This window comes from Humulus lupulus, chromosome 7 (assembly GCF_963169125.1).
Source record: "Humulus lupulus chromosome 7, drHumLupu1.1, whole genome shotgun sequence".
Lineage (NCBI taxonomy): Eukaryota > Viridiplantae > Streptophyta > Magnoliopsida > Rosales > Cannabaceae > Humulus > Humulus lupulus.
In genome coordinates, this window is record NC_084799.1 from 5,726,709 (window position 1) to 5,743,487 (window position 16,779).

A 16,779-nucleotide genomic window follows, 5' to 3' on the forward strand; every position below is an offset into this window, starting at 1 on the left:
TAAGGAAGAAGAGAAGGTTGATGTTTCAGATGATAAAAAAATGTGCCCTTCAGCTTCAAATGTCAATCCAAATCAAAATTCGGGCAATGTGATAAAGTTATGGGTTGATTTGGAGAAGAAAATGAACACTCGTTTTGATGAGTTGATGAAGTGACAAGATGAAATGGACTCCAAATTGGACTTGGTGTTATCAATGATGGTTCGTAGTTCTGGTTGTAAATCTAATCAACCTGAGTTTGAGTTGGAGGCTAAACATAATGGCATAAAAGTTGGTGGTGGTGAGTGCGGAGATGCATATAGCTATGTCACTCCACCTACTTTTAATGGTGATGATGTTGTTTGCAATAACGAAAATGAAGTTGAGGTCACATCTCCTCATCCTAGGCCAATGAGAAGAAGGAAACATGCTCCTGCCCTAATGACACCATATACAGACCCAACAAAAAGGAGAAAATTTAGAAAAGGTGAAGGGTTCAAAGTTGATCCATTTCGCAAGATTGATGAGCACAAAGAAGAGGCTTTTATGAAGTGGTTCAATGAGAACAACACAAGGTACTTTAATTTAATATTTTTCCTTGCATTATGATTGTCTTTACAGGCCTAACAAAATTTAAAAATTGATGTGTGTAGCATGTTAATTAACTGTGGAACCGGCAACTACCAAAGGAAATACTTCGAACAGTTATTTACCCCAGCAACATGGCTGTCTACTGATGTTAGTATAATTGTATTTTAATTTTACTTGTTCAAATATTATAAATGAAAGTTTTCTTACGCTACCCTTTAAAATGATATTACTAATGCAGCATATAGATGAGGCTTTATGGGGCATGAGAAAAAGGTCACAAAAGTATCATGACCTCTTTGATCAGAATGTCGCCATTCTTGATGAATTCTTTTCTCAGTGGCTTTGTGGACATTGGGAGAAGTTCAATTTAGGTAAAAATTACAAGGACTTTGTATTTGATGATGTTTTTATTAAGTATGTTAATGGTGAGAAACCACTTAGAGGAAAGGCTTGGGAGAATGTTCACACACTTTACGCACCACTAAATATCGAAGGCAAACATTGGGTATCTTTGGCAGTCAAGTTGGAGAAGTGGGAGATTGTAGTGTTTGATAGTAATATAAACCTCACACCTGAGCGAAAATTGGTCAAACACTTGGAGCCTTTCCGGTGCATGCTACCGTACTTGCTTCGTCAAAGTGGTAAGTTTATGGGTCGTCTTCACAAAATTCCTGAGCCATTTACATGTCGAAGGTTGTGTGACATTCCTAAAGACCAATCCAGGTACTTCATCCGAACATTTGTATGTGATTTGATTAATTTTGACTTAGTTATATAATTGTAATTGCTTTATGCAGCGGAGATTGTGGAATATTTTCCATCAAGCATATCGAGTTCGACATGTGCGGGCTAAACATGAATTATGTTCACGATGACAATATTGTCTTCTTTCGGAAAAAAATGTCATGTGAAATCTACAATAGAGATTGGGATCCATAGTAAAGGAAAATCTGGAATTGTATTTTGTTTATGTATCAAACTCTTATAGTATGACTTGTATTGGATATTTATTAGCAAAGGCAAAGGCAATGGAATGGTATTTTGTTTATGTATAAAACAGTTCTGGTATACCACAAATTGTTATAGACTACTTGTGTTGGATGTTTCTGTTTCAGACTTCTTTGTGTTATATTTCAACAGCCTGTCTAAAAATTTCAATAGCTAGTCTGAAAATTCGACTGCTTGTCTAAAAATTTCGACAGCTAATCTAAAATTTCGACTGCCTGTCTAAAATTTTGACAACTTGTCTAAAATTTCGACTGCCTGTCTAAAGCTTTCGACAGCTTGTCTAAAATTTCGATTGCCTGTCTAAAGATTTCGACAGCCTGTCTAAAGATTTCGACAACTTGTCTAAAATTTCGACTGCCTGTCTAAAGATTTCGACAGCTTGTCTAAAATTTCGACTGTCTGTCTAAAATGTTTGAAATGTCTAAAAAGGCTCCAATAACACAATAAAAGAACATATATCAAGGATTGAGTGGAAGATAATCTATTCATTATACATTTTTGACAATTAGCCATGAATTTCGACAACTTGTCTAACATTTTATAAAGTTAAACAAAACTTAATCTTTATGAGATTATGATGATTACAGATTGAGTGGTACATATTTCAATCAAACTACTATGATGATCAATGATTGAGTGGTAGATAATCTATTGAGGTACTATTATGCTGATTGTGTTTATAGTATTAGAACAACACTTTATCATGCCGAATTGGATCTTAATTCATTATACATTTTTGACAATTAGTCATGACTTTCGACAGCTAGTCTAAAATTTCGACTACATGTCTTAAAACTTTCGACAGCTAGTCTGAAATTTCGACTGCTTGTCTAAAAATTTTGACAGCTAGTCTAAAATTTCGACTGCCTGTCTAAAACTTTCGACAGCTTGTCTAAAATTTCGACTGCCTGTCTAAAGATTTCGACAGCTTGTCTAAAATTTCGACTGCCTGTTTAAAATGTTTGAAATGTCTAAAAAGGCTCCAATAACACAATAAAAGAACATATATTTCAATATCAAACCAAGTCCAAAATATGAAATCACACAATATTATCAAAACATTAACACATCAAACCAAGTCCAAAATAAATTGAAAAATAATCACTTCTTGTATGTGGTTTTGTTGTGCCCATAACATCCACAATTGGAACACTTCCGTTGCTTTTTTCCCCCATCAACATCAGAAACCTTACCCTTTACTTTCTTTGATGATGATTCAGGTGTAGAATTACTCTTCTCCTTTGGAAACTCTCCTCTCGAAGGAATTCATTTATTCTTTGGTCTCCCTGGGGGAATTAACTTAACTGGTTTGATAACGACTTGAGACTTAACCTCTTCTGGAAGAAGCCATTCTATTTCAGGTGGTAAAGGGTAAATAGATTCTGCATAAGCCATCCTCCAAAATTCAGTCGTGTAGAATTTTGAGCATAGACTATAAACATCTACTCCACGATGCATTGCTGCAGCGATTCCATGAATACATGGAATCTTATCAATGTCAAACTCTCGACATGTACAAGAATGTTCCTCAATATTAACTAGACCGTCTAGTGGCTCACCTTTAACATGGAACTCACTTAGATTAATGGGTGTAACTCTCATGTACCTTGATTGTTCATATCTTTGTCTCATTATATCTTTTGCGTCAACTGTAAGTGGTGTTGGACAAGAATTTGCATTTGTCCTTCTCTCATAGAACCATCTGGAGAGTGTAGTGATAATTTCCTCCAATAAAGGAATGATGGGCCATTCTCGAGCTTCTCTAAAAACTTGGTTCAATGACTCAGAATTATTGGTGGTCATGATGTTGTGTCGATTACCATGGAAATGACATCTGGACCAGCTTTCAAAAGATGCATTCTTCAGGTATGTTGCCAGACTTGGTTTTTTTGTAGAAATCTCAGCAAATAACTTTGTGAACTCTGAAACTCTGTACGTTTTTGCCGTCTTCTCAAACAACTTTTTCAAACCTTTACCACTAAATTTTGTCTTTATATTTTGTCCAAGATGCCACATACAAGCTCCATGGTAAGCATTTTTATATACATTTCAAACTCCCTTTATTATGCTTTTGTGTCTATCAGATATAAACACTAAATCAGTAGTATCAGGCACTTGATCTCGTAAGCATGTCAAAAACCAATTCCAAGATGCATCATTCTCAGAATCAACAATACCAAAAGCAAGAGGATAAATTTGAAAATTTCCATCTTGTGCAGTTGCAATGAGTAAAGTTCCTCCAAATTGGTTTTTCAAATGAGTTCCATCAATAGATATAACTTTTCTCATGTAACGAAAACCTCTAATGGATACTCCCAAAGACAAAAATAAATATTTGAATTTCTGTTCTTCATCAACAATTAATCTAGTGTACGTACCAGGATTAGACTTTTGGACCATGTACAAGTAAGAGGGAAGTTTTGGATAACTGTTTGCCGCTGAACCCCTTATAAGTTCACGTGCACACTTTCTTGCCTTCCATGCCTTCCAATAACTACACTTTACACCAAGATTCTTGTTCATCTCATTAACTATTTGTGCTGGATTTGGACCTTTTTTCACACCTTTATATCTCGCTTTCAAGTGCTCTGCAATAATAGAACAAGTTTCTTGCCGATGATGATTTTGTCGCATTTCTAAAGAACAAGTGTGTTCATTACAATGCTTGCGAATAACAAACAAACCCGTTGCACATGTCTTTGTCGCACGAATTCTCCACTTACAATTGGGGTCAACACAAACCAAAACCACTAATTTCTTATTTGATTTTTTCACTTTGAATTCAAAGTTTCGTCGTATAGCAAGCATGTGTACTTTCATCTTCAACTCTTTCTTATCCACAAAATATTGACCAACACAAAAAACATCTTCATCAATACTTGTTGCATTTGAGCTTGGTGTACTACTAACATGACTTCTTTCATTACAATGATCACTAGGGGATACACGAGGAAGTGGTAAATGGTTATCTTCAAGAGTGTGAGGTGCAGAACTAGCATCAGGAACATTACATATGTATGCATCGTCAAAGGAATCATCAAAAGTTCTATTTTCAAGACATGGGACATTCAAATTTATCTCAACAAAACCATCATCAATATTGTTTCTTTCCCCCTCATCATCATCATCATCATTGTCGTTGTCGTTGTCATCATCGTCATCATCTAAATCAACATTATTATCATCGTTTAAACCAGCATCATCAAGATCATCATCAGTAGAAATGTTTGCAATAGAATCAATATTTGTAGTAGAATCAATATTAGTAACAAGTTTATCCTCAATGAGCATATTTTCCATCTTCTTGATCAAACCCACACATAACGGAACCAAATCACGCTCTTGCCATGTAAAGAAACTAACAATGTCTCTACTATTTTTTATTGCAATTGGTTCAATCTCCACCATTGTTGTTATCTTGTAAGTTAATTCTATATCGAAGAGGTTGCGATCGATTTCTGTAACTTCATAAATATGTTCAACTAACTCCTCATAAGTTAGGTTAGTTTGTACCAAACTTGATCTTGATCGTGAGCCATTTGAAATCCATTTCCACGAGTCCTCATTCTTTTTCCACATTCCATCACATAATATTACAATATTTTTTAAAGACATCTGAAAAATAATAATACAATAAACAAATATAAATTATTGATATTATTTTGATTAAAAAGTTATATAAAAAAATGAAAATCTAGAAATTCGACAACCTGTCTGATAATTCGACAACCCGTCTAAAAATTATACTACCTGTCTAAATTTTAGACAGGTGGTCTAAAAAATACGACAACTGGTCTAAAATTTAGACAACTAGTCTAAAATTTAGACTCCTTGTCGAAAAATTAGACAAGCTGTCGAAAAATTCTGAGTTTTTCTATTTCGAAAATAACCGAAACCACTATTAATTTTTTCAGATTTTCAAGCTTTAACCTCCATAAAACTCCAGAAATAAACCTAAATCCTTACTTATACTTTCAACATAATAAAACAATCATTTTGCATTTTAAATCTACAAAAACAATATAAAAAATCTCATATTTTATAAAAATAAAAAAAGCTTTATAAACCAACCTTTTGAATGAGTGGTGGCTGGATTTGTGGAGAAATTGTGGCAGCCGGTGATGAACAGTGTTCGCCGGCGGTAGGGGGCGGTGGTGGTGGTGGGGGGGATTATTATGGGTGGTTGTGGATGGGTGTGAGTGGATGGGTGAGAGGAAGAAGATGATAGTTATTATTAGGGTTTTTGTTTTATTTTATTATTATTTTATTTTAAGGGTAAAATGGGTAATATAAAAAGTTCATTAATAAAAGAGGTCATTTAGCTAAAAACTATTGAAACTAGGCCATAGTGCAAATTGCACTATCAAAAGAGGCCATTTTGCCAAGGGCCCCATAAAAATAACATATCAATTAGCTTATAATTACTTTAAAGCCATACAAGTTCATTTTAAAACATACAAAACGACCCTAAGAGACCCCATGCGACCCTATGAATCAAATAGGGTCGCTTAGTGCAATTTGGTCACTGCTGAAAATTGCACTAAGAGACCCCATGAGACCCATATGGGTCGCACAGGGTCGCTTAGTACAATTTGGTCACTGCTGAAAATTGCACTAAGCGACCCTATGAGACCCATATGGGTCGCACAGGGTCGCTTAGTGCAATTTAGTCACTGCTAAAAATTGCACTAAGAGACTGTCACACAGGGTCGCATATTGCCAGGTTGTCTTCAACCTCGAGTTAGACCTATTTTTACACTAGCATTTCATTTTTCTCGGCAGAAAAATGTATATTTATGCTAAATATAGTTATATAACTTGAAATAATGAATACCCAATTGTAAAAACTGAGATTCAAGTAAAGTACTAACCTTTACAATAAATGAGGAAAGGAGAATCAGACACTTACGTTCAAGAGTGTATGAGGATTTCTCTTTCCTAGGGTTTCTTTTTTATTTTCAATCTAGTTCAGGAGGAGTCAGCCAAAAAATATACATTAATGTTAATTAAATGAGTTTTAATTAAGATTTTTTGTTAATTAAAAAAAAAGCCATTTTGCTAATAAATTTTTTTGAAAAGCTATTTGCCTAATAAAAGTTTCCATTTAGGTCATTTTTACAAAACACTCTCCAACATAGTTTTCATCCAATCTGAACTATTTAATTTTTTTTATTTAATTAGGTGTTGTATATATTTTTGGAGATCAAATATAATTGAATTTTTCATTATTTCTCAAACCATATAATTAATTTAATAATATACCACCATTTGCTCAGCCTAGTAGTGGCCCCTTTAGTTTTGTAACTAAAAGGTATGGGTTCAAACCAAACCCAAAACAAAAAGTGTATATATATATAAGAGGAAATTACATTTTATATGAGATTTTTATTAGAGTGTGCAAAAATATGGCTTTTTTTTTCAAAAAAAGTTAATCTATGGCTATTTTTAATAATTTTCACTTTTATGGATTTATTTTCCCATATTTTTGTATAAAAGTTAGTTTATGCCATAGTTTTACTCTTAATCAAATTTTATTAATTTGGAAGGGTATGTTTGAAATTTGATTATTATTTTTTTAGCTTATTTGTTTTTTTATATTGTTTTTATATTACTAATTTTATATTAAATTTTTCTTTGGTTGTTTTGCAATTTTTTTTTTGTAATATGAATTGTTTTTAAAATTATTTTTTATTTATTATAAACACGTTTTTTTAGATTGTATGTTTTTTATTTCAAATTCTGGGTAAGGTAACCGGTTACTTTATTAATCTTTGACAGTTATGTAAAAAAAATCTTAGAGCTAGGTTAAATAACATGCATCAGGAGGGGTAACCAGTGGTTACCAGTTATCCTGAGATGAGTAACTTTCTGTCATAAGATGGGTAACCAGTTACCTAAGAGGGGTGACGAGTTACTCATATTAAATATGAAAATAAACATCAAATTTGAAAGAAAAAGTGGAAAAACACTTCATTAAAAAAGGAAGAAGAAGTAACTATGATTTTAGTAACATATGTAACCAGTTACCATAAAGAAACCATAAATATACACACATCAGAATTTGAAGGTAACCAGTTACCCCCAGAAATTTACACACAAAGAATGTGAAGGTAACCAGTTACCCATTCACGTTTTCATATTTTATTAGTTTTCTTTCCAAATTTTGGTATTCTTATAAGTGTTACAGTAAAAAGAAAATGCTGAAAAAATTGATTTGAATTTTTTTTTTACATATAGTGGAAAAAACTATAAAAGAAATTACAATAATAAAAGATAATAAATAAAAAAATAGTAGAATAATTATGTAATGTTAAAATATATGTGTGAAAAAAAAGAAAAAAAAAAGAATGAGAATGAGAAAAGAATAAGTACAAAAATGAAAAAAAAATATGACAAAAAAACAAAAGAAATGATGAATGAAAAAAAATAGATGAATAAATAAGAATGAAAAGAAGAAGAAGAAAAATAATGGAAAAATGAAAAGAAAAAAATATGAATGAAAAAATTGGTAGAAAAAAATGAAAAAAATTGAAGAAGAAAAAAAAAGCTTATATGTGTGAAAAAAGAAAAAAAATTGAAGGAGAAAATAATAAATATAAAAATGAAGAAAAAATAGAATGAAAAAAAAAACTGAAAAAAAACTGAAAAAAAAAATAAAACAATACAAATGAAAGAAAAAAAAATGAATAAAAATGAAAAAAAGAAGAAGAATAATGAAAAAATGGAAAGAAAAAAAGATGAAGGAAAAAATTGATAAAAAAGAAAGAAAAGGGAAAAATTGGAGAAAAAACAAGTAAGGAAAAAAAAAGAAAAAATGATGGAAAAAAAATTACTTTCAAAATCAAAGAAAACATTTCAAAATCAAAGAAAACATAACAATGATAAAAAAATAATGTACTCCAAATGGTGGTGGTGGTGCTGGTCCTCGTGTGGTGGGCCCACTCGTGAGGCCCAAGAAAATTTTTGGTATTTTTATAAATACTTAAGTTCGGCCCTTGTTATGGTACTGTTGTCCCCTCTTCATCGCCAGGTTTGACACTTGTTCTCCTACTATGTCTGGTTAGAGATTATAAATAATTATAGGGATCATTTGTTATGAGCTGTAATGATGTTTGTAATGTGTAAAGATTATAAAAAAATTAATTTAATAATATTGTAGTATTATATTATTGTCGTTTCTTATTTGTGTTGTCGTTTTTATTTCATTTGTTTGCTATCAAAACGACGTAGTTTTGACCGTGACCATATATGGAGATTCTAAACCCAAAACCCCTTGGCATCATCTCTCACTCCCTCCCTTTCTTCTTCCCTCTTCTCGCTGTTTCACAGCTTCTCCGCCGGGAGTCGTCAACTCTCCGCCGCGAATCGTCCCATCTCCACCGCGAGTTGTCACTTCCCGTTGATTTGGGTATGTGTGCGTTTCACATTTTCTCTTCTTTGGCTGTGGTTGTGCTCTAGTGTGGTAATATTTTGATTTTTGATTTTGATTTTGATTTTTTCAATTCGCTTTGTTTTGAACTGTTTATTGGGTTTTCTGGGAGTTTAGTTTGGGTATGAAGTTGCGAAGTAGAGGTTTATTTCTGTATTGGGTTTGTTCAATAAGGTTCAATTTGTTTTGTTTGCTTTGGTTTTTTGTGTTTTGAAGATTTGGTTTCTGGCTTAGAATTCTGATTCAATAATTGTTATTTTGTTGAGGGTTTTGGTTGATAGAAGTGAAGAATAGAATTAATTCTAATTATTTGGGTTTGAGGCCTTTTATTTCCTTATATAGTCTTCAATGCTTGATATGAACACATGATGCCTTCTTGTTTTGGGATTTGATGAAGTGGCTTATAAGAAAGTAGAATTGTCTGAACAAAATAAAATATAAATAAAGGAAAGAATTGAAGAGAAAGACAAAGTTTTTGTATGTTGTAAATTGGAGGTAATTCAGAGTCACAACAGTTCGATAATTCATCATCTAGTTTAAGCCTCGCCATGGATGTTGGAATAGCCAAAGCAGCCACTAGAATAGTGAAAATGAAGAGTTTGAGAGATTATACCATTTTTTGTTTTGTTTAGGAGATGAGAATATTATAATTAGCGTGTGTTGTTTTAGCAAACCCTTCGTCCCTTCAAATTGCAGAAGAAGAAGAAAGCAATGGAGCAACGACTGGCCAACACATGGCGTCTCACAGTCAATGAGAAAAAATTTATTGAAAACGCTCTTCTCTCTGACCTCCGAGTTGATGGTCGCCGTCCATTTGACTTCCGCAATGTCATCATTACCTTCGGCAAGGAGGATGGCTCGGCAGAGGTGCAGCTGGGCCAAACCCATGTCATGGGATTTGTGACGGGTCGGCTAGTTCAGCCCTATCGTGACCGCTCCAACGAGGGCACACTTTCCATCTTCACTGAGTTCTCCCCCATGGCCGATCCTTCCTTCGAGCCTGGCCGCCCCAGCGAGGCTGCTATCGAGCTCGGCCGCATTATAGACCGTGGCCTAAGGTTTGATAGTCTTTGCCATTAGTTTGATTGTAAAAATCAAAGAAAAAATTGATTGTGTGCGCAGTAGTGTGACCAAGTGGAATTTTGCAATGTATGTGCAGAGAAAGCAGGGCTGTTGACACTGAATCGCTCTGCGTTCTTCCAGGGAAATTGGTTTGGGCCATCCGTATTGACCTTCATATTCTAGATAATGGAGGGTAAGCTTTAAAATTTTGTCCTCTCTAGCACCAATTTTTTTTTCTTTTTTGTAATTCATTTGATTTGAGTGTGTATATTTATTTTCATTTTGAAAATTTGTCAATAGAAACCTTGTGGATACTGCAAATATTGCTGCTTTGGCTGCTCTCATGACATTTCGGAGGCCTGAATGCTCATTAGGAGGAGACGATGGTCAAGAAGTGATTGTACATCCACCTGAGGTTTGCATGGAATATCTTTGGAATTTTGTATTGAACTTATAAATTATCAATTTTTATACATGTGTATCGAGGGGACAAAAATTGAAATTTGAAAGACAGATGAGAAATTTGATACATACTTTATCTACTTCAACTTTCTTTGAATTTTGTAATGTGCTGCGTTGTGGCAGGAAAGAGACCCATTACCTCTGATAATACATCATCTTCCTATAGCAGTAACCTTTGCATTCATTGGTAGTGAAAGTAGTGTGGTAAGCTACAAATGTCTCTTGGGGGTTGTCTTCGGATTTTGTTCGGAGGTTGGCATATACAGTTCCTTTAATTTTGTATGAATGTTGGCTAGGTAATAGATCCAACTCATCAAGAAGAGGCTGTTATGGGAGGACGAATGACAACCACACTTAATGCAAATGGTGATATTTGTGCTATTCAAAAAGCTGGAGGGGAAGGGGTCTTGCAAAGTGTTATCATGCAGTGTTTGCGAATTGCGTCTGTGAAAGCTGGTGATATAACAGAGAAGATAAAGAAGGCAGTACGTTTATTTTTTCTCCCTCCTATGAAATTACTTTTTGATTGTTGATACCCGAGACTTGAATATATACAAATTATTTCTGAATCTCATTAGAGAAACAACTGGCTGCAAAGCCTTCATCATAAATATGGTGATAGGAGAATAACCCATTTTTACCTTGGTTGCAATCCCTTCATTTATACATATTGTGATAGGAGAAGAACCCATTTGCTATCTCATGTTGTGCAGTGTGTTAAGTATTTTGGTTCATTTTGGCAAATCTACTTTGGAAGGGTTTTAAAGTAGCATTGCTACATTTATAACCTTTTGAATACATTTCTATTAGGTTGATTCATTTAACACACAGAGAACATTAAAGAAGATCAAACGCCATCCTGCCTCTACTGTTATGGATATTGATGGAGCTGATTTTAAATTAAGGGAAAAACAAAGCCCGGTAGTTGATAAGAAAGCTACCATCATTCCCAGTCAATCTGAAAATGTTGAAGGGGGAACTAAATCAATAGAACAAGGACAAACTAAGAAGGGAAATGAAGGTGTGAAGAATTTCATTGGGGGCCCCTCATCTTGGTAGGCTTCTAGATTTTCAAAAAAAAATTATTTTGGCGTTTGTTGACTTCATTTTAATGTAATGTTCAGGATTAAGTAAACAGTATACTTCAAGCTTTTGTTGATCACTTTACACCTTTTCAATAAAAAATTTACATACTCATGTGTGTAATCTCTCCTCAACTGTTGCATTTTGTTTTACTATTGCGTGTGAGCGGCTGTGTATTAAATCCTTTTTTTATTTTACATTATTTGGCTTGTCAAACCTCCATTACTTAAAGTTAAAGAACAAGACGTGTTGAGAGAAATTTTAGTTTTATTCTTTGATGATGACATACCAACTAGAGGCAGCCAAAGACGTGTTGAGAGAAATTTCATAGTCCCAATATTTTCTTGATAGGCAGTCAGTCTCTCGAGACTATCTATTCAACTATTGATTTGAAAATTATTTTCTTTTCCTCAGGGATCCTTACTCGAAGGGTGTCGATCCAGAATTCTTAAAAGCATCTCTTGCATCACGAGGTACTTCTCTGCTGATATCTCTTGTAGAAATAGAAAAAGTTCCATGTTTGCATGTTTTGATTACCTCATTAATGCTATCAAATGCATATTGGCATTGACAAATGAAAATCTATACATAGTTTTTTTTCTCCTTATATCTTTACTGGTTGTAAAACTTTCATTATATCCTCATTTTCTTTCTCTCAACTTTGTTAAATGTGGTAACAGGAACGTCAACAGCTAATAAGAAACAAGAGGAATCGAAAAAAGAGAATACCTTATCTGAAGCCAAGCTGGAGGAACCTCCTAAAGCTGTTAATCAAGGATCTTTAGCTGTTGAGTCAGTTCAATCTGAACAGCAATCTAAAGGAGAAAAAACTTTGAAGGATGCAGTGAAGCCCAAGCACAAGAGAAAAAAGAAACAATCTTTCACTGGTGCAAGCTAGGTATGGAGTATGACAAACTGGGCATCATTGAGGGAAAACCGAAACCAGAATTGGAACATACCATTGTTCAACTTCGAAGTAATACATGGGATTCTTATGGCCAGAGCTCGAAATAATTTTATGAGTTCATCCATACTTTGACTTCAGCCTGTGTCCAAGGTGGGATTGACTGCATTTTTACTGCATTGAATTGATCAAGCATTGTTTCTTCCCATTGCTGAAGCTGATGGAATGACCTTTTTGTGTGATGTTGCCACTCAAATTGGGATTTCATTCGGGCCATTTGCAATGGAATGTATTTGTGTTTTAAAATATAATGTACATCAACAGGATTAGTAGAATTACTGTCAAAACTCAGATATTGAGACTCGAGTTTTTTTTCTTCCCATTTTTGGGGGATATACGAGTAACAAGTATCCCCACAATTTTGATTCCGAGTCTTTTTTAAGATCAGAATTTACACGCTTTCATAATTTGACCAATTTGATTAAAGGGATATTTGCGGTGAAAGTATTCAAATTATTGTGTTTGTAGTATTTAAGCATCTAAGTTATTATTTTGACGGCGAAAATATCTTTCATTTGTGAAATTTACTTATAACTTAGGTACTTTTACCGCAAACATTTCTTAAATTGGATTTTTTTGCCGCAAATATCTCTTTAATTTGGTATTTTTGTTGCAAATATTCATTTAATTTTGTACTTTTGCCTACGTGTCATAATCAAACTTAATGATGAGAATTGACAGCTGCACCAAACTGTTCCAAAATATGAACAGAAGATATTTTTGTCGCTAAAAAAGTAATTTGAATATTTAAGACTTTGATATTTTTGTCCCAAATACTCATTGATTAAATAATTGGGAGGCTACTAACATAAAGCCAAGAGTTTTATAGTTTCCTTTTGTGCACACAAAGCCAGCCATTGTGTTTTTCAAGTTTTCTCCTCGAGAGTCTGGCCTATATTCTATCCTAATTGAAAAGGACCAAAAAGTATTTTCACAGTTGATTAAATTATTAGGAGGTTACTAACATAAAACCAAAAGTTTTACAGTTATCACACTTAAATCTCATAGAATGTGTTTTTGAAGCTCTCCTTGAGTTACTGTGAAATTGTTGTTATGACCAAACCAGCCATTGTTGAAGACTTTTTTATCCTAATCGAAAAGGGTTGAAAAGTACTTTCACTGCAAGTGGGGCATGTGTCTCAGAGTCAGATGTTGTCCCAAGGACTTTTTAAAACTTGCAATGACTTGAATATGTTACATGCTATTTTTCTTTTCAAATGACCTATCATTGCAAATACAAAGCAACTTTTTCACATTCTTATTCTTGTTGCATGAACCTAACAACCAAAATCTCTATCTTCATTCTTCCCTTCAAAATCAACCAAGTACCAACCCACTTGGATAGAAGTAAACTTTTGGCTCCCAAATTCTAATTACAACCACAATAGGCCAAAGTCCTTGATGCCCCATTCTTTATTTTAATTCATTACTACCAATACAAACAACCCAAAACAAAAAAATAAAAAATAAAATAAAATGAACCTTTCTACACTTTCCCACAAAACCTCAATTAATTCACTCTCAATCAAAAGTGGTTTATCCAACTTGGCTACCTACTTTTGTTGAGTATCTATTACTATTATGTTTCAAGTAACCAAACCCATCAACAACAAAAAAAAGTAAAAAATAAGTTGGGTCTATATATTGATGGGTTTATATTTTTTTTAGATAATGTGTTTTGTCTCATTACTTGTTTGGACTCTGTGTTTTGATAAATTATTTTTTAGACCCTATGTTTTGTAAAATGGTTCAAATAGAACTCTAAACCTGATTTTGATCAAAGTTTTCTCAATTAAAATCACAAATAATTTATCAAACTAATAATTCAGAATAAAAATAAAATCATTCTACTTAAAAACTGTGTTGTTATATTTAATTTTTTCTTTATCAAAATTGAATTTAATGGTCTATTTGAACAATTTTAAAAAATATAGGGTCCAAAAATAATTTTTTTAAAACAAAGAGTCCAAACAGGTTGTAATACCCCGAATTCTCCGATGTGTTTAATGGTAGGAATAGTAGGCCGGGAGGGCCATACTTGTTTAATTATGCCATTAAATGAATATATGCATGTTTATGAGAATTATATTATAATATGATGTTAAATGCATGCACGTGGGTCCACATTTATTTACAGGGGTATTTCGGTAATTTGGCCCGTTGAGGGCATAACTGTATATTTGCTTGCATGTTAGTGATATATATTGTGAGGCCACATTATAATGTGGATTGGTTCGAGTTATTCGGCATGAGACGATCTTTAAATATAAATTACCAGTTTGGTCATAACAAGCTTAAGCTCGGGGCTCGGGGTGAGTCTTGGGGTGATTTTAATGATTAGAGTGTTACCGGATATTAAAGGGTAATGAGATATGAATTATTGGTGTTTGAGATTATCGAGATTAGCGGGAATTGGAGAGCATTAATTATGATTAACGAGATAGGTAGAAAATACCGATTTTACCCTTGAGATGACTTTAGGAACCTTAAGTGACCTAGGGGCATTTAGGTCATTTGGTTTGGATTTATTTGAATCTTTAGATGGCTGTAGAAAAATAGAACAAAAACAGAGCAAAGAATTTCCCTTCCCGTACATCACCTTCTCTCATTTCTCCTTTGGAGTTTTTGAGCCCAAATTGAGGAATCGAGCTAGGAAATCAAGGGGTTGAGTTCATAGAGTTGGTTCAGCCATTGAAGGGGATTTAATCTCAAGTTTGAGGTGAGTTTCAGCCATAAGTTTTCTGGTTTTCCTCTGTTTTCTTTTAGTTTTCAGCCTATGATTTTGTTGAGGATAGTTTGGATTAATTGAAGTTTTGATTGATGTTTGACTTGGGTTTTGATGAGGGTTTGATATAGGTGATGTTTAGGGGTTGGATTGAGTGTTTGGATGAGGTTTGGAGCTGGTTTGAAGGTTTGGTTTCAAGGAGAACGCAGGGGAAGAAATTCTGGTTCTTTGCTGTTTTGCGTAATGAGCCGTGGCATGGCTATGGTGAGCCGCGGCCTATGATGGTTTCTGGGGTGGAAATGCCTCTGTCAGAGAGGTGAGCCGCGACATGGCTGTGGTGAGCCGCGGCCCACAGAGGCATTTTTGCCCAGAAATGGGTTTTTGACTTGGGGATTCAAGCCTTAGGCCTCGGGATCGATCCTACTACCCGGTTTAGTAGGATTCGATGTCTAGGAGGCTAGGTTTTGGTTTGGGAACCCTTTGTTAATCATTTTATTGATGGAATCCCATATTTGGTTATGACCAGGTCACCGTTAAATGACTCAAAGATTGATCGTTCTCAAGGGTCGTTCTTATATTAATTTTCACTCAAACCAGAGGAAAGAAAACTGCACCCTGAGTATATGTGACATGCGTGTTTGTACTGAGGCATGTTGGTTGATAAATGTGGACATGGATTTCATATTTAATGCTAGCAAATATTCTTTATCTGTATATGGCACTGACTAGTCAGGGACACTGACCTAAGAGTCAAAAATGGCATAGCGTCATGAATGTCGAGCCAAATGAAGATTAGATCTAATCGATATCAGCATTGAATGGCTCTATGGCATTAATGCTGGACCGATCCTAAGGTCGATGAACTTATAAGTGCTTGACTAGTCTAAGGCTAGTACTCAGAGCTAGGGCATAAGGCCCCGGTGACTGTTGTCACATGGCTAGGGAACGATGTTCCAGGGTTATGACTCTATGGTCATGAGGAAGGTTATGTTGGTGACTATTCACCATACACCTATCCTGGTCAAACTTATGAAAGGATCATTTATCAGTTAAGCCCTGGTGACTATCGTCACATGGCTAGAGGGAGCTATACCCACTTTTGTGACTTTTGCTACTGTCACCTATTTGTTTTGGACTGATAGTCCTGATTGATTATTATGATCATTGTTGGTATTATATCATGCTTTATTTTGTTTTCTTGCTGGGCCTTGGCTCATGGGTGCTATGTGGTGCAGGTAAAGGGAAAGAAAAGCTCACCCAGCCTTGAGTGGAGAGCATAGGTGATGATGTGTACATATGCGGCCCCTTGACCACCACGGCCAAGGAGTTCTCAGAGGAACTAGGGGGTTTACCCTATTTTTGCCGCTTAGGTCGGCGGGTTTATACTTTTGAAACTGTAATGACAATTTTGAGTTGTAAATAACTTGTAAACGTTTTGATGAGCTCATGAACAGTTTTATGTACTTAATAAAATATAT

At 34.3% G+C, this 16,779-nt stretch overlaps 4 protein-coding genes across 5 annotated transcripts; 2 read left to right on the forward strand and 2 right to left on the reverse strand.

The window, feature by feature from the left end:
- The first annotated feature begins 163 nt into the window (after positions 1-163).
- On the forward strand, positions 164-1,507 carry LOC133791278 (uncharacterized). The gene is made up of 4 exons (XM_062229207.1): positions 164-552; positions 631-715; positions 807-1,291; positions 1,366-1,507. Exons 1-4 carry the CDS (start codon positions 164-166, stop codon positions 1,505-1,507), a joined length of 1,101 nt encoding a protein of 366 aa, XP_062085191.1.
- Positions 1,508-2,842: 1,335 nt separating this feature from the next.
- LOC133791279 (uncharacterized) lies at positions 2,843-3,592 on the reverse strand. Its single transcript, XM_062229208.1, has one exon. It carries the CDS (start codon positions 3,590-3,592, stop codon positions 2,843-2,845), a length of 750 nt encoding a protein of 249 aa, XP_062085192.1.
- Positions 3,593-3,625: 33 nt separating this feature from the next.
- On the reverse strand, positions 3,626-4,876 carry LOC133791280 (uncharacterized). Its single transcript, XM_062229209.1, has one exon. The coding sequence runs from the start codon at positions 4,874-4,876 to the stop codon at positions 3,626-3,628; it is 1,251 nt and encodes a 416-aa protein (XP_062085193.1).
- A 3,956-nt stretch (positions 4,877-8,832) lies between these two features.
- LOC133790459 (exosome complex component RRP45B) lies at positions 8,833-12,938 on the forward strand. 2 transcript variants are annotated; one of them, XM_062228106.1, is made up of 9 exons: positions 8,834-8,984; positions 9,702-10,063; positions 10,165-10,260; positions 10,368-10,482; positions 10,653-10,733; positions 10,826-11,014; positions 11,340-11,584; positions 12,027-12,085; positions 12,293-12,938. In XM_062228106.1, the coding sequence occupies exons 2-9, from the start codon at positions 9,717-9,719 to the stop codon at positions 12,508-12,510; spliced, it is 1,350 nt and encodes a 449-aa protein (XP_062084090.1). In that variant the 5' UTR covers positions 8,834-8,984; positions 9,702-9,716; the 3' UTR covers positions 12,511-12,938. The 2 variants fall into 2 exon arrangements, with proteins under 2 accessions (XP_062084091.1, XP_062084090.1); XM_062228107.1 differs by lacking the exon at positions 11,340-11,584 and having other exon boundaries at positions 8,833-8,984.
- The last annotated feature ends 3,841 nt before the right edge of the window (positions 12,939-16,779 follow it).

What these genes read in the sequence shown, in the direction of transcription:
- LOC133791279 (XM_062229208.1), bottom strand. Translation starts at nt 3,592, where the DNA reads ATGTGGCATCTTGGACAAAATATAAAGACAAAATTTAGTGGTAAAGGT.
- LOC133791280 (XM_062229209.1), bottom strand. Translation starts at nt 4,876, where the DNA reads ATGGAAAATATGCTCATTGAGGATAAACTTGTTACTAATATTGATTCT.
- LOC133790459 (XM_062228106.1), top strand. Translation starts at nt 9,717, where the DNA reads ATGGAGCAACGACTGGCCAACACATGGCGTCTCACAGTCAATGAGAAA. An exon ending in CAGAGAAGATAAAGAAGGCA is followed by an intron (nt 11,015 to 11,339) that starts GTACGTTTATTT and finishes CATTTCTATTAG; the next exon opens with GTTGATTCATTTAACACACA. An exon ending in ATTGGGGGCCCCTCATCTTG is followed by an intron (nt 11,585 to 12,026) that starts GTAGGCTTCTAG and finishes TCTTTTCCTCAG; the next exon opens with GGATCCTTACTCGAAGGGTG.
- LOC133791278 (XM_062229207.1), top strand. Translation starts at nt 164, where the DNA reads ATGGACTCCAAATTGGACTTGGTGTTATCAATGATGGTTCGTAGTTCT. An exon ending in CAACATGGCTGTCTACTGAT is followed by an intron (nt 716 to 806) that starts GTTAGTATAATT and finishes TTACTAATGCAG; the next exon opens with CATATAGATGAGGCTTTATG. An exon ending in ATTCCTAAAGACCAATCCAG is followed by an intron (nt 1,292 to 1,365) that starts GTACTTCATCCG and finishes TGCTTTATGCAG; the next exon opens with CGGAGATTGTGGAATATTTT.